The 21,099-nt window shown below is 40.5% G+C and overlaps 1 protein-coding gene across 1 annotated transcript in view; it reads left to right on the top strand.

Annotated features, from left to right (window-relative positions):
* Positions 1-21,099, top strand: part of Blm (BLM RecQ like helicase) — an 82,084-nt gene that overhangs the window by 48,247 nt on the left and 12,738 nt on the right. Inside the window, exons 13-17 of the mRNA XM_076936673.1 lie at positions 7,388-7,494; positions 8,393-8,553; positions 12,142-12,337; positions 16,251-16,441; positions 18,643-18,781. Of these exons, the coding sequence (XP_076792788.1) occupies positions 7,388-7,494; positions 8,393-8,553; positions 12,142-12,337; positions 16,251-16,441; positions 18,643-18,781 (794 nt within the window). The remainder of the gene's footprint in view (positions 1-7,387; positions 7,495-8,392; positions 8,554-12,141; positions 12,338-16,250; positions 16,442-18,642; positions 18,782-21,099) is intronic.

Below are 21,099 nucleotides of genomic sequence, written 5' to 3'. Positions count from 1 at the left end.
TATGTGTACGTATCTGTGCTGTGTGCGTGCCTAGTATCTGTGGAAGTCAGAAGAGAACATCAGATCCCCAGGTACTGGAGTTACAGATGATTGTAAGCCACCATGTAAAGTGCTGGGAACAGAAACCGGGACCTCTACAAGAACCTTTAACTGCTGAGCCACTTCTTTAGCCCCCTGAAACAACACCATTCTAAAACTATTATGTTGCCCCTTAACGTTTATGCAGTAGACTATAAATACTATCACCATTTTATGCTCACTATATGAAATTCACAAATTACATTGTAAGGTATAATTGGGAGATGGAGAGATGGCTCAGTGATTAAAAGTGCTTGCTGCTTTTCTAAAGAACCTGAGTTTAGTTCCTAATACCCACTTTGGGAAGCTCACAACTGCATATATCCAGCTCTCCATCTCATGGCACATTTTGGCCTTGGTGTGCAAACACACACACACACAAACAAACAAACAAATAAATAAAGTTTTTAAGTGTTTATCACTTAGTCTGCAAATATTTCAGTACTTAGTGTGAGCCTAGAATACATTTAAATCCTGGCTAAGTTTTCTGGCACTGAAAAAGAAAAAATGGAGAAGAAATGTGTTTTAAGTCTTACAAAATTTATATACAGAGATTTTTTTTTTTTTTTTTAATTTTGAGAGAGGGTTTCTCTTTGTAGCCCTGGCTGTCTAGAGCTCACTTATGTAGACCAGGCTGGCTTCGACCTCGTCAAGATCCACCTGCCTCTGCCTCATGAGTGCTGGGATTAAAGGCATGCGTCATCACGTGCAGCCATGAATTTTATAGATTTTTATACATGAAATATTTTTGTTTATTATATTTACATGTAAGTAAGTGGTGTAAACAAATAAAACTTGATTTTTAAATCTCCTGTACCAAAATTTTGATCTAGATTGAATTACTAAAATTACTAGTTAGGCGCTAGAGAGACTACTCATTGGTTAAAGGCACTTGCTGCCAAACCTAATGACCTGAGTTTCATCCTCAGAACCGGAATGTTGGAGGAAGAGAACTGACTCCCATCAGCTGTCCTCTGACCTCTACACATGCACTGTGGCATGCTGTATTCATACATGCAAGCACTGCACACGCACACACACAACAATAAGTAAAATCATTAGTCATCATTACTATAGTAGTTACATATTTATATTACTTTCTTTAACATGCATACTTCATTAGTATAGATAAATGGAGTCTCACTATGGTACCAAGATTAATCTTGAATGAATGGGCTCAAGCTATCTTCCCACCTCAGCTTCATAAGTAACTGAACTTCAAGAATATACCACCACTTCCATCTTAAATATATTTCAAAAATAATTTTAGACATTAGCTTTTTACTGAGATTATATCTGCTTATGAGATAAGTATTTTTGCTTTGCTCGATGGTGTTAATGGCACAGGCCTTTAATCCCAGCACTCTGGAGACAGGTAGATCTCTGAGTTTGAGACAAGTCTGAGCTACAGAACAATTTCCAGGATGGCCAGAGCTACACAGAGAAACTCTTGTCTTGAAAAACAAACCAAAAAGAAGAATTTTTGTTTTACAGTTCATATATCTACAGATGAATTGCCTCAGTTCATATATTTTATTTTTATGGATGTAAGCCCTGAAAAATATTGCTGACATAAACATGTAGATGGTAATGAGAAGCTTTTTATTCCAGCAGTAACACTCAATTATTTGAATTCTTTCTGAAGCATACGCCAAAATTACATCATGATCTGTCATCAAAAACTATTTTTAATGATCTGTCAAGTGACATCTCAGTTAGGTACTCTAAATTTTGTGGGAGGTAAAAAAATTAGAAAGTATTTTAAACTTACTAACAAACAATATTGCTATTAGTCTTTTCCTGAACCATATACTGTTAAAAATTTGTACTAGGTTTTATCTAATAAATATGAGGCATTCTTTTTTGCTTTTTCAAGAGGAACTTCTACAGTGTACCTGATGTATTTGAAATATTCTGATAATACATTCTGTTCACCTTCCTAAAAACAATTGCTTTTAGACAGGTTCTTGCTATGTGCCCCAGCTATCCTGGAACCCACTATGTAGACCAGACTAGCCTTGAATATAGAGAGCCCTACTTGCCCTTTCTCCCAAGCTTGTGTCTCCTGAGCACCAACACACCTGGCTTGGTTTGTTGCTGCTGCTGCTGCTGCTGCTGCTGCTGCTGCTGCTGTTGTCCTTAAGCTTCTGATCCTCCTGTCTGTGCTTCCCTCAAACTTGGATTACAGACATGTATCAACATGGTCTGGTAAATTCTTCACTTAAAGGCAACATTTAATACTCCTATATTTAGTCAGGAGTCAGTGAAATCTAAGCTGGGTTGTTTGGGGTTTTTTTGTTTGTTTTAAGTACTTGTTGAAATAATTCATGTACCTTACAACTCGAGTGTGGTTTTTACATTTTCATAGGATTATACAGTGTAAGTCTAAAATAAAATACACTTCCATTATTTTCCAAAATGGAGTTAAGCTTTTTCAGAACTTCAGTTCCTTCATTAAGCATGTTTGCAAGTCATCTATGTTATAATGTTTGTGTGCATGTGTGTTTGTCTGTCTGTCTGTATATGTGTGTATGTATGTGTCTGTGATGGTTTGATGGGGATCGTGGTCTAACCAGTACTAGGTGAGGACTTTACCACTGAGCTGTACATGCAACCTCTAGTCTCCATTTCAATGAATAATATTCATCTATATAATATTCATTCTTTTTGGGTTTTTTTGAGACAGAGTTTCTCTGTGTAGTCCTGGCTGTCCTGGACTCACTCTGTAGACCAGGCTGGCCTTGAACTCAGAAATCCACCTGCCTCTGCCTCCCAAGTGCTGGGATTAAAGGTGTGCGCCACCACTGCCTGGCTATAATATTCATTCTGTTCGCTGTCCCAAATTGCCTGCCTGCCTGCCTGCCTGCCTGCCTGCCTGCCTGCCTGCCTGCCTGCCTGCCTGCCTGCCTGCCTGCCTGCCTGCCTGCCTGCCTGCCTGCCTGCCTGCCTGCCTTTCTTTCTTTCTTTCTTTCTTTCTTTCTTTCTTTCTTTCTTTCTTTCTTTCTTTCTTTCTTTCTTTCTTTCTGCACTGTGTCTAGCTTGGTATCTGGTGATCCCTAACATCCTGTTTTCCAACAGGCATTGGAGGGCTTGTTAAAAGCAATAAACTCTGATGGTCTGTTTACTTTTCCACCATAACAAACTGTGTGAATGTTGCTCTCCATTAGTGGCCTGCAGACCTTTTGTGGTAGAATGATTTGTTTGTTTTAGTTTTAATTGGTTTTGTGATTTACAAGTTTATGTTCAAAGCTCATATTATTTTATTCTTTTTAGTAAAGGTTTATTTGACCAAATTAAGAAGTAAATAGTTCTGTTTTCCCAATTAAGTCACCAATCAAACAAATTTCAGATTATGTTCCAGATGTTTTTAATGAGTGTTTTGCTGGATACATCCACATCATCCAACTCATTCTTTTTTTTTTTTTTTTTTTTTTAAGAATTATTTATTTTATGTATGAGTACACTGTAGCTGTCTTCAAACACACCAGAAGAGGGCATTGGATCCCATTACAGATGGTCGTGAGCCACCATGTGGTTGCTGGGAATTGAACTCAGGACCTCTGGAAGAGCAGTCAGTGCTTTTAACCACTGAGCTATCTCTCCAGCCCCCCAACTCATATATTTAACATGTGACCCAGTAGTTCACCTTGTTATAAGTTGTACACCATCACCATAGCCTGAAAACTTTGCCATCCTCTAAAACTCTGTGCCCATTAACAATGGTGTCCTTCTGCTTCCCTTTCCTCACCCCACCAGCCTTAGGCAACCACCAGACCTCTTTCTTTGCATAAGTTTGCCTACACTGGGTGTCTCATATAAACATTCATTCTATGTATATATGACTATTATCTTTGTGCATGCATGCCTGCCTGTCTGTCTGTCTGTCTATACTAGGGCAAGCAAGAATTCAGAAGACAACTCACTGGAGTTGGTTCCTTCCACATGTAGATCCTGGGACCAAATTTAGGTCATTATTAGTTTCGGCAGCAAATGCTTTTACCCACTGAGCCATCTCACTGTCCCCCTCACTACTTGGTAGCAAAGTGTTTTCAAGATTTGATGCTAGAAAAATATTTCATTGTGTAGTTTTAGTTCCTTCTTTAGCTCCTCACCTAATATTAGGATCATTTCCATTTTGTTGGCTGTTATGAATATGCTCTTATAGATGTTTCCAGGTTCTTATGTAGGCATGTTTTTGTTTCTCTTTGGTGTATTGCTAGCAGTTGGATCATCGGGTCATATGATAACTCTGCTTCAGCTTTAAAGGGTTCATTTATTTTTACATGTACTTATGGGCTGTATGTGTGTGCCAGCCTGTTTGTATGCGAAGCATATGCATTCAGGTAGTTGTGAAGTGAAAAGAGGGAGTTGAAGGCAGTTGTAAGCTGTCTGTTGTAGGTGCTGGGACCAAACTCAGGCTTTTTGCTAGAGCTTATATGCTCTTAGCCTTTGAGGCATCTCTCCAGTCCCTGCTTCACCCTTTAAAGAACTATCAGGCTGTCTTCCGAAGAGTTTGCACTGTTTTATATTCCTGGAATCCATCTGTGAGGGTTATGACTTTCTCACGTATATCCCAATGTTTATTTTTGATATTTTAAATGAATAAAACTCTTATTAAAATTAACATGTAGTTTAAAGTGGGGAGTGGGTAGACATACAGCCATTCCTGTTAGTAGGAAGCTCACATCGGCTGACATAATTCTGCAGATTTCGTCTTCTTTTATATTGCTAAGCAGTAGTTTTGTACAGGGCCTCACTGGTTAGCCTTGTCTAGCTCTGACTGAAATCCATATCCTCTTGCCTGGTGGAAATGACTGTTAAATAATAGAATCACAAGAATCAGAGTCCTGCATCCTGTGGCAGTTTCAAGGGTCAATCCTTTTGAGGTGAGAGCCATCATTCCCTCTGCATGCTGACATTACATCTGAAGTCAGAGCCCCCAAGGCTGGAATTCTCTGTTCCCAACAACACTCTTTACTGTTAACAAAAATAGGTAAAACAGCTAAACACAGGTAGTACTGCCAAGGCTTTCTGGTGCTATGATTAAAAAAATTTCACCTATGCCCATGCCATAATTTACTTTGTTTTCTTTGATATCCTGGAACAGTGTGTGGTGATAACATTCTGAATGGGTAGAAGGTAAGATTTCATTGTTTATATTAGAAAGGACAAAGAGTCATATGAAGAGGAAAATGGAAAAGGTCTGACCTCTGCACATATGCCATGAGTGCCCCCCATTAATAAATAAGTAATTTTAAGAAAACCTAACAGCAGATATTTGGTAGGGTAGGGTAGGGTAGAAACAGAAGAGAAGTGGCTAGCAGTGGCTAGTAAAATGGGATGTGTGACTAGTTGATTTGAGGACAAAGCTGGAGCTTCTGAGAAGCCTACCAAGGAGGGAAAGAGGTAAAGGAGAGAGAATATGGGGCCAGGAGTAGTAGTTAGTGCCTGTGGAATTTTAGTCCTGTAAGATCCTGAGACAGAAGGAAGGAATTCATAGAAGAGTCTAGAAGGAAGACAGAAGGCCATACAGAGAATGAGCTAAGGAAACATGAAGGATTAATGGGTCCCAAGAGCAGTCACCCAGAGAAGAACACTTGTGTCAAAGCCACCACATTTCCTTTGCCGCCTGGATCAAAAGTAAAGTGCCCATGATTTCTCCATTTATTCTGGAATGTGTGTGCAATGCCCCCTTATCTTTTTAAATATTTAAGTTACATTTATTTATTGCACAATTTTCCTTAATCATTTAAATCTTTGAGCCACCTCTGATTTTTGTTTTTGTTTGTGTTTTTGCGACACATTCTAACTATATTGCCATCTCTGCTTTAAAAAAAACTCTGTGTGTGTGTTATGTGTGTGTGTGTGTTATGTGTGTGTGTTATGTGTGTGTGTTATGTGTGTGTGTGTGTGTGTGCGCGCGCGTGTGTGCGCATGCATGTATGCAAGTATATATGCTGGTGTGTGCATATGCCAGGCGTAAGCATCTGGTGTCTTTCAACTGTAATTGAGACAGAGTGTATTGATAAACTTGGAGCTTACCAATTAGGCTAGACTAATTACTAATGACCTGGCTGGCCAGATGAGTCCCTGGGATCCTCCTGTGTTCACCTACCAGTGACAGTATTACTGGAGCATGCTACTACTATACAGAGTTCTTGGTATGGGGGGTAAGGATCCAAGTTCAGGTCCTCCTGATTATAACAGCAAGCATTTCACTCACTTTACCCGCCAAGCCCCCTCTGAGACTGTGCTCTTAACTGCTTTTTTTAAAAAAATATTTATTCATTTAATGTACATGAGTACACTAATAACTGTCTTCAGACACACAGAAGAGGGCATCGGATCCCATTACAGATGGTTGTGAGCCACCATGTGGTTGCTGAGAACAGAACTGAACTCAGGACCTCTGGAAGAGCAGTCAGTCCTCTTAACCTCTGAGCCATCTCTCTAGCCCTCCTTTAAAAAAAAAAAAAAATCTACAGTCCAGATCTGTCTGTAGCCATCCTTCTTCATCACCAGTTTGCTTTTTTTTTTTTTTTTTAGACTTTAATTCTTAACGTAATGTCCATTTCAGTGTTTCCTTGTATCACCTGCCACGGTTAATGGTTAGCATAAGAAAACTTGTTAATGAGGTTTGCATGGTGGAAAAAAAATAAGTATTTAGTGTTTGAAGATGCTGCCTTCATTTTAGCTGCTGTAACAGTGTCATAGACTGAATGACTCAGACAGCAGACGTTTATTTCTTGGGGTTCTGGATTCTGAAAAAAGATCAAAATTCCACTTCATTCTTTGTCTGGTGGGGCCCCTCTCCCTGTTTTATACTTGGTGGTATTCACGTGGTGCCATGTGTACTAGGGAGGCGAGGCTCAATGAGGTCTCTAGCTACTTTTGTTTTTGTTTTTTGATTTTTTTCTCTTTACGATTTATTTAACTATGTCTATGTGTGCACACATCCTTGTGTATGTGTGGGTACCCGTGAAGTCCAGAAGAGAATGTTGACTCTTGTAGAGCTAGAGTTACAGATGTTTCTGAGATGTCTAATGTGGGTGTTGGATTTCAATTTTCAGTCTTCTGATAGAACAGTAACTGGTCTTAATAGCCAACATGTCTCTCCAGCTCCTCTGTTTTTATAAGGACCCTGATCTCCTTGGTGACTCTACCTCTCTACCTAATTACCTCTCAAAGGCCCTGCCTCCTAATGCCATATCATTGGGGGGAAGCATTTTGGGTAAAAGCATTCAGGTGATAATAATGGATACAATTGTATTTTTTTATAATAAAATTTTATGTTTGGATCTTCTTTCAGGTTCAGCATGAGCTTTAACAGACACAATCTGAAATACTATGTATTACCAAAGAAGCCCAAAAAAGTGGCCTTTGATTGCCTCGAGTGGATTAGAAAGCACCACCCTTGTGAGTACAGTTGTATAATTACTTCTAAAAGTAATAGATTAAAAGTCTCTTTCTATAGACACTGGACTACAATAGAATATATAAAATGCATATTAACATTTTCTTTTTGCATTATGATAACACCAACTTGCTATTTGTGGGGAGTATTATAATTTTGAAATCTCATTTGGTTAGATAACAATAAATCCTAACAAAAATATATTAAGTATGCCTCCTACACACTTACATTATCATTCTTGGTGTTGGTGTCTTTTTCTCTGTCGTATCTCAGTGTGAATAACACAGCTTCTGTTTTAGTGCCTTCTCCAAGTGTGTTTGCCGTTGAGTTATGTTAGCTAAAGTCTCTGACACTCGTAACAGCTCTCACGTGACCCATCTTCAACATCCTCATCATCCTCTCATGGCTTTTATAAACTTAGGAAGCACTTTTAATAGTTGGAATATATTTACTTCATAGTCCTTTATCTTAATTATTTTCATATATTTTCTATTGATCTTCTTTTGTACCAAAACTTTGAGCATAACTCCTTGTATCATTTTATTTTGTAGGTTCTTTTCCTGGAAAGAAACTGAGTCAAGGGTTTTTACCAGGCTCTTGATAGTTTTTCCCATATGTTTCTACAAAATTTGTATCAAAGTAGCTCCCTATTGTTGAGTCAGTATGAGACAGCCCAGGATTATTTGTCCAGGGCACCTTCACAGGAACAGGGTTACAAGTCCAGTCTTATTTTCTGTGTTCACAAATTACTTGCTTGAACTGTTCTGTGTGATCATCCTGCATCATAAGAATGCTATAAGGTTTATTTACAAGGTCATGTATTTCTAAGAACATATGTAAATGTGTTGTTATTTAAGTGAAAAATCCTGATTTCTCACTACTCTTTGGGCTTCTTGGCAGACGACTCAGGGATAATTTACTGCCTCTCCAGGAGGGAATGTGACACAATGGCCGACACCTTACAGAGAGAGGGTCTTGCTGCTCTGGCTTACCATGCGGGCCTCAGTGATTCTGCCAGAGATGAGGTGCAGCACAAGTGGATCAACCAGGACAGCTGCCAGGTGATTCTTGCAGAAGTCTGCAGACCTTTCATTGTGTATCAGCAGTTTTGCATGTACATAATACAGGTTTTATTTGAAACTGGGTCTTGCTATGTAATTGAAACCAGGGCAGCCCTCCTGCATCCACCTCTTACCTGGCTCTGCTGTTTCCTTTTGAGTGAGTGAGTGAGCGAGCGTGTGTGTGTGTGTGTGTGTGTGTGTGTGCACTGGCACGCGCGCACACACACACACACGGGGCGGGGGAGACGCTGGGGGAGAATGTAGCATGCACATGCATGTGTGGTAAGAGGACAACTTGCAAGAGACTGGTATTTCCTCCCATCATGTATGAAATGTAACGTCTTCAGCCTGGACTACAGAATGAGTTCCAGGACAGCCACGGTTTTGAAAAACAAAACAATAATAACATGAACACTATTTGCAATTTGTTACATGTAAAAACAATAAATGATAAAGTTTAATATTTATGAGAAATGGGGTTTGAAATGTAACTCATGCATAGGACCCTAGGTTCAATCCTCATCATCAGATAGGACTGTACATGGCAATATAAGTCCATAACCTCCATGCTCACGAGGTGGAGTCAGGAGCATCAGAAGTCCAAGGTTATCCTCAGCTACATGCTGAGTTTGAAGCTAGCCCGGGCTACATGAGACCCAATCTCAAAAAAAGAAAGAGAAGGAAAGAAAAGAAAGGAAGAAAGATGAAGGGGTTGCTTAATACTCATGAGCATGCACCACAAATGTATCCCACATAGTACATAGGGATATAGACATGCATACTCATGAGCATGCACCACAAATGTATCCCACATAGTACACAGGGATATAGACATGCATACTCATGAGCATGCACCACAAATGTATCCCACATAGTACATAGGGATATAGACATGCATACTCATGAGCATGCACCACAAATGTATCCCACATAGTACATAGGGATATAGACATGCATACTCATGAGCATGCACCACAAATGTATCCCACATAGTACATAGGGATATAGACATGCATACTCATGAGCATGCACCACAAATGTATCCCACATAGTACATAGGGATATAGACATGCATACTCATGAGCATGCACCACAAATGTATCCCACATAGTACATAGGGATATAGACATGCATACTCATGAGCATGCACCACAAATGTATCCCACATAGTACATAGGGATATAGACATGCATACTCATGAGCATGCACCACAAATGTATCCCACATAGTACATAGGGATATAGACATGCATACTCATGAGCATGCACCACATACATACAACACACATAATACAAGGGCATCTGTGTACCACAATACATTTTATTTTAAATAGAGGTTAAGTAGAAAGTACTGATTGTGATTGATGTATATTATTTATGTGCTTGAGCAATGGAAAAACTAAGCTTAAAAAAATTCTTGGAAGAAAAGAATTGCTAACAATGTCTCAGAAACTAAGCATGTGCACATGGGTGACTAGAAGGTAAATGGCGGCACAGATTGTATCTTCAGCACATGAAATGTATGAGTGTAATTCTTTTTTTTTTTTTGTTAAAATATATACACATGAGTCAGGTGTGGTGGGCACATCTTTAATCTCAGCTCTTCTGTAGTTTGAGGACCATCTGGTATGCATAGCAAGTTCCAGGACAGCCAGGACTACATAGAAAGAGACTCTGTCTCAAAGAGGGGAAAAAAAAAAAACAAAAAACAATTTAAGTAAAAAAGAATGAGTGTAGCCTTGAGTTTAAAAGCAAAACAAAAATAAGGATGTAAGAATTAAACAAAACCATTTTTCCAGTTAGATAAATGTTGATGACTGAGCATGACAGCTTATGCCTGTGGTCCCCCCTCACTTGGGAAGCTGAGGCCAGAGGCTTGTGAGTTTGAAGCCAACTTGGGCCATTTGAGAGGCTGTCATAAATAAAAACAAAAGGAAGAACTTTCAGAGATGATTAGAATAGCCTGTGCCGTGTGCCTCACAGCCATGCACTCACCTAACTAACACTGGGGGCTGCAGAGTCTGTGTCACTCTGGAGCTACTGTGGACCAGCATCTCTCCTTTCCTCAGCCTTTGCCAGCTCTCCAGCATTAGAGGCTGCAGTGAGCTTTCTTTTACCTGGAACATTTCCTTTTTTTTTTTTTTTTTTTCCTTTTTTCTTTTTCTCAGTTTTATGTAAATTGGTGTTTTAACTGTGTGTATGTCTGTATGAGGGTGTCAGATCGCTTGGAACAGAAGTTACAGACAGTTGTGAGCTGCCATGTGGGTGCTAGGAACTGAACCCTGGTCTTCTGGGAGAGCAGCCTGTGCTCTCTTAACTGCTAAGCCGTCTCTGCAGCCCCAGACATTTCTTTTTAATCAAAGCCATAGGTTTAGATGCATTAGTAACCTGGAGTACAAGCCAGTCAGTGCATCCTGTGCTGATGGTATACTGATTTGCTGACCCTGTGCCTCTTTTACTCATAGTGGCAAAATCATGTCATTAGCCTTATCTGTGACTATTAGATATTTCTGTCACTTTTGTAATGCTATTCTTGGAATAGCAAGTCATTTTTTAAATGCTTTAAAAAAAGACTTTATTTGTATAATATATTTTTCCTGAATATGCAGTATTTTGGCCTTGATCAAATTAAGTCCTAGATTTTCAACTGAAATACTCTTTTATTTTTTTATTGTGTATACGGGGATGGGGGAGATGTGCATCTGTGAGTGCAGGTGCCCTCAGTCCAGAAGACATGTTGGGTTTCCCCCGGGGACTAGAGTTGCAGGCAGTTGTAGAGCTTCTCACAAAGCCCAGCTTATTTTGTCTTTATTCCTACGTATGTGTATGCGGGTACCCACAGAAGCCAGAAGAGGCCATTGGATCGCCTGGAGTTTATAGGCAATTGTGAGCTGCTCACCCTGGTGCTAGAAACTGAACTCGGGGGCTCTACAAGAGCAGTTTACCCTCTTAACAACTGATCTATCTCTTTAGGCCTCAGAATAGATAGTCTTGAAAGCAATTGTCAAGCTCCTAAAGATTAACTGTTGCCTAGCTCCCACTGAGTAATTTGTGTGGGCCAAGGAGAACAGTCCTTAGCCTTGCTGTTTGTTCTGTTTTGTTTTCTTTCTGTATAAGCAACTTAGGCTTTTAGCTACAGTTAAATTTGCATAAGCTTTTGCTTTGAAATCAGCTGTCGAATGAGATGTGTTAGCGTTTGATCACTTGGTTACATGTTGAAGGTTGATGATAAGCAGAGCAGAGGAGAACACCGTTGTTTCTGGGTCTGGGAAGAGCTAGTTGCTTGTGCACCTTAACTTGGATGCTGTAGCTATGTGAGCAACACCTACCACGTATGCCTATCAGGAGCAGAGGACGAATAATCAGCACACAAAGGTCTGCTTGCAATTGATTCAGGATCCTTCTGGTGTTAATACCAAGTCCATAGAAAGACCCTGCCACCCTGAGCAGGATCTTCTACCTTCTTGGATCTGAATAGAATCATAAGTTACCCAATATGAAGACCTCACCTTGGTCATGCTAAGGTGCACTTATTTTAGATTATTGTTCAATGCATTATGAGTCTAATACACTTCTATTTTCATATCAGGTTATCTGTGCAACAATTGCGTTTGGAATGGGAATTGACAAGCCTGATGTGCGATTTGTGATTCATGCATCTCTTCCTAAATCTGTGGAGGGTTATTACCAAGAATCTGGCCGAGCTGGAAGAGATGGGGAAATATCTCACTGCGTGCTTTTCTATACCTATCATGACGTGACCAGACTGAAGAGACTTATAATGAGTAAGCCATGTACCACATTCTGCCTGTCATGGTCCATCTCGTGAGAGTAGTCTGCCCCTGCTGTTGTAGTACTTGGGTCCTGTTCTCATTAAATAGTCATAGAAAAATGAAGGCATTTAATATATATTGTAAAGTTTAGTTTATTATGAAGGTATTACATTCTTGTTTGGTAAAGTCGAGTGATACTGATATGCACAAAGTGGTGTGTTTCCAGACCAGGCAGGCTAAACCCAGATAGTGACTTCCTTTATACCCTTTCAGACCTAGTCTTTCACACTCTTATATAAAACACCACTTCCCGGAAAATGATGAACTCTCTTGTAGAACCATCCAGGTTAATGGAGAGTTGAGGAGAACCAGGTATAGTATAGCAGCATATGACTGAGTCTCACTTGCTGATGGAGGAGAATTGCTTGAACCTAGGAATGGAATTGATTATGAAACCCTGACTCAGAAAAAGTGAGATGGGGTAGTGAAACCCAGTCTTAGAGGGAGGAGGAAGGGAAGAAGGAAAAGAGGGGCAATAGAGCCAAATTCGCCTGTGTACCCCTTTTCTACTTTACCCTTTTCCATTAGAGGCAGACAACATCTTGTATTTGGTGTTCGCCTTTCCCAAGTGCGAGTGTCTTAAAATGTAAATGGAAGGTCTGCAAGGTGTCTCAGTGGTTAGATGCTTGTCACCAAGCCTGATAACCTGAGCTCAGTACCCCAAGAGATGTCCTCTGTCCTTCACACATATATGAGATAGCACATGTACATACATGCACATACTGGTCTTCATTTGTACACATAAGTAAAATGTAAATGTGATTGTGTTATAGAATCATAAGTTTTTTTTTACTTTCACTGTCTTCACCATGTATCATCACAGCCTTGTACAGATGCTTTTCAACATTTGTACAGTTACATATATCAGGTCAATTTCAGCTATCTTGGTAGGCCAGATGAATCCGTATTTTAGAATTTGATTTTATCGTGTGTGCTCCTTTCTTAAATATGTTTTGTAATCCTGTTCCTGTGTTTTTGAGACTCTGGTCTCATTTATACTGGCACAGATCTGAGCATGGGAAGTGGCACTAGCCACAGTAACTCCTGTGAAAAAGTGACCTACAAATAGGTTTTGTAACTTGCCCCCAAGGTGCTAGAGGGAGCATTGACAGGAGGAATGGCCAGATGCACTGTGGCATTAGTGCAGTGTGGGTTCATCGCACTTCCCATATGTTAGGACAGTCTTTGGTTTGAGTTGTTTGTTTTGCTTTGGTTTTGGTTGTTGGTTTTTTTTTTTTTTTTTCAAAACAAAGTTGTTAGTTTCTTATTGTTGTTTGTTGGGCTTTTTCTTGGTTTTATTGGTTTTCTTTTGAGGTACAGTCTCACTTTGTATAGCCCAGGTTGACCTTAAACTTGTGATCCCTTGCCTCAGTCTTTTCAGCACTGGGACTGCAGCAGTGAGCCACCAAGCCACCTCATTCTGTCTGAAATGCGTTTTTACCTGTCAGCTCATTTTATCTTTACCACAGCTCTAAATGATGAGACTATTACCTCATTGCAGAGAAGATGAGATGAAGAAGTGGTGAGACTTATGTCCCTAATCTGCAGGTCCATCTATCTGCAAAGCCTGAGCGTGATCTTTACTGCACTTAGAGGCTACTCAAAACACAGCAATGAGTTCACATTTGGATGGCTGATTCGTGTTTTTAAACAAAACCTGGATAAGCAGTCTTCCATTTATGGTGGCCTGACTGATTTCAGCTTTGTGATAGGTTGATATGTTTATTAAGCCATACTTTAAATTTTAAATTTTGGTAGGAGGGAGCTTGGGGGTAAGGCTCTAATTTTTTTTAATGATTTATGTATTTATTTTATGTATGAATATTCTATCTATATGTACACCTGCATGCCAAGAAAAGGCATTATGCATTACAGTTGGTTGTGAGCCACCGTGTGGGTGCTGAGGATTGAACTCAGGACCTCTAGAAGAGCATCCACTGGTCTTAACCACTGAGCCATCTCTTCAGTCGTGTCTAGATTTTATTTTATATGTATATATGTAAATATACATATACATATTTTATATGTATATGTAAATGCCTGAATGTATATGTGAACCACACGTGTGCCTGGTGCCTATGAAAACCAGAAGAGGGCATTAGATTCCCTAAAACTAGAGTTATAGCTGAATGTGGTCTGCCATGTGGGCACTGAGAACTAAACCCACGTCCTCTACATGAGCAGCAGGTGCTCTTAGCCACTGAGCTATCGCTCCACCCCTACATTTTTATGAGCTAGTGAAATACAGTTTGGTCTTATCTTGTGGTGTGGGGTGTTGGCAGTCTCAACTTGAAGTCAGCCTGATAACCACCAGAGTCAGTGACCAGCAGTTTACACCTGCTGTGTTCCTTACCTAGGATCTTCAGGTACATTAAGTGCATATCCCGTGTATATTTTCAACTCAAAACAGCCTTATCAAAAACATGACCTTTCATAACTCTAAAAAGCACTTGCATTTGCATTATTAAGTCTAAGTATTCAAATCACGATAACCTAGCAACCATTTGAAAAATAATACTCAGAAATTGGAAATAAAATAGTAATTTGATTCTTTAGTAATAATGATTGCCTATTAATGGAAAGTGTACACCAGTGGGTTTTTATTGTGTTTTAATTTATTTCCTATGTGTGCATGCCACAGTGTATGTGTAGTGGTCAGAAAACAACTTGTGTGTGTTGGTTCTCTCCTTTCGCCATGTGGGTTCCAGGAATCAAGCCCAGGTCATCAGGCATAGCAGATAGCACCTACCCTGCTCAGCATCTCACCAGTTCCACTTCTTGTTCTTAAACCTTGGACTCAAATAGCTTACTCACACTCCTAGCTCCTGTTTTGTGTAAATACATGTAGGGGATGCTAGAGATCAAACCCAGGGCCTTGCATGTGCATGCTAGGCAAGCATTATACCATTGAATGACATCCCCAGGCCTTGGGGCTTTTTGTTGTGTAGTTGTGGTAGTTGTTTGAGACTAGCTTTCAACTATGAACCCCTGGCTGGCCTAGAACTCACTGTGTAGACCATGCTGGCCTTAAATATGCCTGCCTCTGCCACCTCAGTGCTAGGATTAAAGGTATGCACCACCATGCCTGGCCAGTCCTGGTTTTATTTGAGACAGGGTCTCACTATGTAACCCAAGCTTTTATCAAACTCATGATCCTCCTGCCTCATTGCTGGGCTGGGATTACTGACATGTACCACCAGCCTTGTCATATTAGCATTATTGCATTACACCACAGCAACTATAAAAGTTCCAACTTCACAAGCCTGTGACGCTACCACAAATATAATGTATTGTATTATATTTAATATCATGAACTGTCTCAAATGACCAGTTTGGACAATGCAGCCGATGTAGGTATTTCTATTTCCCTTAACTCTAGGGCATCCTATCTCTGAGTTCCCTAGAAATGCCCTGGATTCTTGACCAGTTTCAGAAGTGCTAGTATGCTAGGACTTCAGCTGTGGGTACTGCTTGCTTCCTGTACGCATACAGCTCAGCATGTGTCTGCTTAGATGTAAAGGAATTTTCAATTTGAAATAAATAAACATTTTAAAATGAAACAGCTTATGCCAATAACCCAGTATTTTGGAGGCTGAAGCAGGAAAATTTCACAATTTCGAAGCCATCTTGTGAGACTTTATCTGGAAGAAAACAAAGATGAGGAGGAGGAAGAAGAACAACATTCCTATAACATTAAACCCATGAGAGGTGACCCTAACACCCAGTAACTTGCAGCATAGAGGATAGCATCGGCACTGTTGTCAATAGCAGTTTTCCTATTTATGAATTTACTTTAAACAGTTTTCATATTCTTTTGGTTTTTTACTATAAAATTTAATTTTGTTCTGTTCTTCATCTCTTTTAGTGGAAAAAGATGGAAACTATCATACAAAGGAGACGCACGTCAATAATTTATATAGCATGGTACATTACTGCGAAAATATAACGGAATGCAGAAGGATACAGCTTTTAGCTTACTTTGGTGAAAAAGGATTTAATCCTGATTTTTGTAAGAAATACCCAGATGTTTCTTGTGACAATTGCTGTAAAACTAAGGTAATTACTTAAGTGGTGGCGCACGCCTTTAATCCCAGCACTTGGGAGGCAGAGGCAGGCAGACCTCTGAGATCAAGGCCAGCCTGGTCTACAGAGTGAGTTCCAGGACAGCCAGGCAGAACTACACAGAAAAACCCTAGCTCAAGGAACAGAACAACAACAAAGGCAGGCAGAGCTCCCTGAGTTTGAGATAGTCGGGTCTACATAGTAAGCTCCAGAACAGCCAAGGCTACATATGAAACCCAATCTCATTTATTTATTTATTTATTTATTTATTTATTTATTTATTTTACAGGGTTTCTCTGTGTAGCCCCCTGGTTGTCTTGGAACTCACTCTGTAGACCAGGCTGGCCTTGAACTCAGAAATCCGCCTGCCTCTGCCTCCCAAGCGCTGGGATTAAAGGCATGCACCACTACTGCCCTGGCGAAACCCAATCTCAAAAAAAAGTAAAATAGTAAAATAATAAAATAAAAGTAGGCCAGGCATAGTGGCACATGTTTGTAACCCAGTGCTTAGGGGGCAGAAGCAGGAAGGTCAGAAATTCAAGGTGGTCTTTTACTGTAGGCCAACCTGGGCTACATGAAACCTTACTTCAAAAAGTAATAAAAAATAAAAAAGTAAAGATCCAAAAAAAATTTAACATGGGCAAGCAGGATATTTTAAACTCAACTGTAATCTATATTTAGAGATCTCAGTCTCAAAGCAGTAGTAATAGTGGTAGCATTTTTGAAAATCACCTGTTTAACTGTAAAAGCAGTGAAAACACCATGATGATGTAATCCCAGCAGTTCAGAGACTGAGACAGGAGGATAGAGAATGTAAGGCCAACCCGGGACCACAAAGTGAGATCATGTCTCAAATAATAACAACAACATGGCTTCTGGATAAGTTCAATATTGTCAGGCCTAAAATAAGCTTGGAGACTGTTAAACTCATTCATTCGGTACTTATATTAAATTTCACACACACACACACACACAATCTCCTCCTCAGTACTGGATTGATCCTAAATTCTCAAGCCATACTAGGCAAGTGCTCTACCAAAAAACTATATACCACACCACCACCTTTTTATTTTTTTCTTTTAAAAGACCAGAACTTTATAGCTAGCCTACTTAACTGTCAACTTGAAACAGCCTGTAGTTGTCTGAGAAGAGAGTCAGTTGAGAGATTGATTGTTTCATGTTTTAATGTTTGTGATGACCCGCTGTTTACAGACTTTTGCACGCTTGCTATGTTATTTAAACTAACTTCAGTGTACTAGGAACACCCAGTGAAGGGAACCAGACATGTAATACAGTGTACTATGAAGTGTTAGAGAGATACACAGAGCTAGGCAGAGCAGAGAGTGATTTACTCTTTGTGGAATCTGTAGATTCATTGCCTGTTCCACCCACCTCACCCTTATTTGCCACGCAGCTGCTCTGTGGCAGGCTCTGTTGTAGGAATTTAGGGTACAGCAATATGGAGAATTAGGGTAGATGAAGGCAGAAGCATCATCTAGTGATGAGGACAGACACTGAGGAATTGTGCAGAGGGACTAAAAGGAAAAGGTTAGGAAAGAAGAGATTGTCATGGTGGCAGCCCATGTAGTTAATCCAGAACTCAGAAGGTGGATCTATGAGATAAGGCTAGCCTGGTCTACATAGCAGGAAAATTAAATAGCACCAAGGACTGAGGAGAGATGAGAGAATCTGTGAACTGCGTGGATGGCAGTGCCTTCATCTCACAAGGGACAGCACTGCTCCAGGAGCCGTGAAGGATGGGGAGCTTGGTTCTTGTGTGGACAGTGCTGGGAGGTCATTGACAGACAAGACATGTCTGAAGCAACAGAAATGCGGCCACTGTAGAGACCTGATTGTGGTGTCCTATTCTAGAATGTAAGTGTGAGCATTTAACACTCAAGAGGCAGAGGCAGAGGCAGGTGCGTCCTGTGAGTTCCAGGCCAGACTGCTCTACATATTAAGTTCCAAGGTAAAGCTAGGATTATTACACAGAGAGATCCTGTCTCAAAAGAAAAAAAAAAAAAAGGAAAGAAAGAAAGGAAGAAAAGAAAAAAGAACATTTGAAACTGCCTTAGTTTTTTTTTTTTGTGTGTGTGTATAACGAATTATAAATTTTACCATATCTAGTATTAAGCTCTAGTGACCTGGGTCTAGTTATTTTAGTTATAGCAGAAGGTAATTTTTTTTATTCATAGGATTATAAAACAAAAGATGTAACTGATGACGTGAAAAATATTGTAAGATTTGTTCAAGAACATAGTTCATCATCAGGAACAAGAAATCAAGGACCTGCTGGAAGATTCACTCTGAATATGCTGGTTGACATCTTCCTGGGTAAGCAATTCACTGTGTTGTGTGAATTATGTCACTTCAGATTAAACATCTAAGGGAGTGATTATAAGTGCATTAAAAAGTCACTAAGGTGAGATTTCACATTAAAACAATAATGATGGTGATAGGACTGGCAAGACAGCATAGAAGCCTGGGTTTGATTCCAGAACCTACATAAAGAAATCCAAATGGTGTGCTAGCATATGGCTTTAATCCCAGCACTCAGGAGGCAGAGGCAGGCAGATCTCTTAAGTTCAAGGCAAACCGGATCTACAGAGCAAGTTCCAGGATAGCTAAGGTTACACACAGTGAAACCCAAAGAACTTAAGGACGGAAGGAAGGAAGGAAGGAAGGAAGGAAGGAAGGAAGGAAGGAAGAAGTAAGAAGTAGAGAAGGGGAGAAGTCCAGACATGGGCTGGGGGTGGCTCTGTGGATAATGTGCTTGCTCCTGTCGTGAGCATGAGGGCCTAGAGTCTGGATTCCAGCACCCATGTACAATCTGGGCTTAGTAGTACCTGCCTATAACCCTAGTGATGGGCAGATACCCGGGGCTTGCCAGCTAGCCAGTCTAGTCAGAGTGGAGAGGTTCAGAGTCTTAACTTTATCCTCTCCTGCACATGTACATATACTCACGCATGTATATACCACACACACAGCCGGATGTGGGTAACACAGGCCTGAAATCCAGTGCTGTGCGAACAAACAGGGATGCCCAAGCTCACAACCCAGTAAGCCTGACACATGGTGAGCTCCAGGGCAGTGAAAGGCCCTGTCTAAAGAAAAGGGGACAGCACCTGAGGCACAAAACCCATGACTGTCCTCTGGCATCTGCACACATAGGCAAGCATGCACACACATGAATGTAGTCACATGCAGAAGATGATGCTAGCAAGGCTTAGACATGCTCATTTGAGTGAGTAGAATGCGGTTTGCTTGGACGACCTCCTATAAATTGCCTTCCAATTTACATTTTTTTACTTTTCAAATTTTATGTACATTTTACCTGCATTTATGGTTGTACATCATTTGCATTCCTGGTGCCCATAGAGTCCAGAAGGGAGCATTGGATATCCTGAACCTCAGTTACTGGCAATTGTAAAACCACTATGTGAGTGACGAAAGTCAGACTCAAGTCCTCTGGAAGAACAGCTACTGCTCCTAACTGCCAATATCTCTCCCACCCTATCCCGTGTGTGTGTGTGTGTGTGTGTGTGTGTGTGTGTGTGTGTGTGTGTACACATATACATGCACACACATGTATTGGTGTATGAGTATGCACACTTATGTGGAGACCAGAAAAGGGAGACAGATCCCCTTGAGCAGTTGTAAGACACTGGATGTGGGTGCTGGGAACTGAATTTGGGTCCTCTGTAAGAGCAAGAAGTACTCTAAAAGCTGAGCCATCTTTCCAGCTCACAGCTTCCAGTTTAAGATGGCAGCCTGTCTTTTCTGCCTGAGGCCCTATTAAAATGATAGTAAAGAAACAGGAGCCGGGCGGTGGTGGCGCACGCCTTTAATCCCAGCACTTGGGAGGCAGAGGCAGGTGGATTTCTGAGTTCGAGGCCAGCCTGGTCTACAGAGTGAGTTCCAGGACAGCCAGGGCTACACAGAGAAACCCTGTCTCGAAAAACCAAAAGAAAAAAAAAAAGAAAAGAAAAGAAACAGGTGAGCTGAGAATGGTGGTACACATCTAATCCCACACCCGGGAGCCTGAGGCAGAAGGATCAAGAGTTTGAGGCCAACCCTGCATACACACCGTCTTAATTCAGGGGAAGCGGATGAGACAGTTAGAAAGAATGTGGATTTTACATCTTTATACAGGTTGGGGACTTCGGGGACAACAGTTGACTTTTAGGTAGACAAATGAGTGAGCACTTAGGTGACTAGAGATGGATGGTAGTTTTAGTGACAGTCTCTGTTTAAATGAGGTGTGGAGATCTCTCTTCTCTGCTTACGAAATCAGCCTTCCCTGGGTTTGACTTGGTTTGGTTTTTGCTTTTGCTTTTTTCAGGGGGGGTTGATTTAAAAAAAAAAAAAAAGTGAGTTTTAAGGGAAGTCTTGGGGTTTTGGTAGATAAAAGATCAGGAATTCAAATGCCTTCTGCTCAAATGTTTATGCCTTGGAGGTATATTGGGACTCCTTCGGAGATAATCCTGAATACTTTAGAAAGATAAACTAGATGCTAAAACCAGACTGGCATTAGGTAGCTATCCTGACTTCTGGCAGCCCTGATGACTAGAAGATACAGGTGTGTATTACTGGAATGCGTTGTGGTGCTCATCTGTGGGCCTGTATGTCTACATAAGGAGTTCCAGAACACC

The sequence above is a fragment of the Arvicanthis niloticus genome, chromosome 1 (assembly GCF_011762505.2).
Source record: "Arvicanthis niloticus isolate mArvNil1 chromosome 1, mArvNil1.pat.X, whole genome shotgun sequence".
In the NCBI taxonomy this organism is placed as follows: domain Eukaryota; kingdom Metazoa; phylum Chordata; class Mammalia; order Rodentia; family Muridae; genus Arvicanthis; species Arvicanthis niloticus.
Note: the sequence above shows the minus strand (reverse complement) of the source record. Positions and strands in the feature narration are given on the sequence as shown.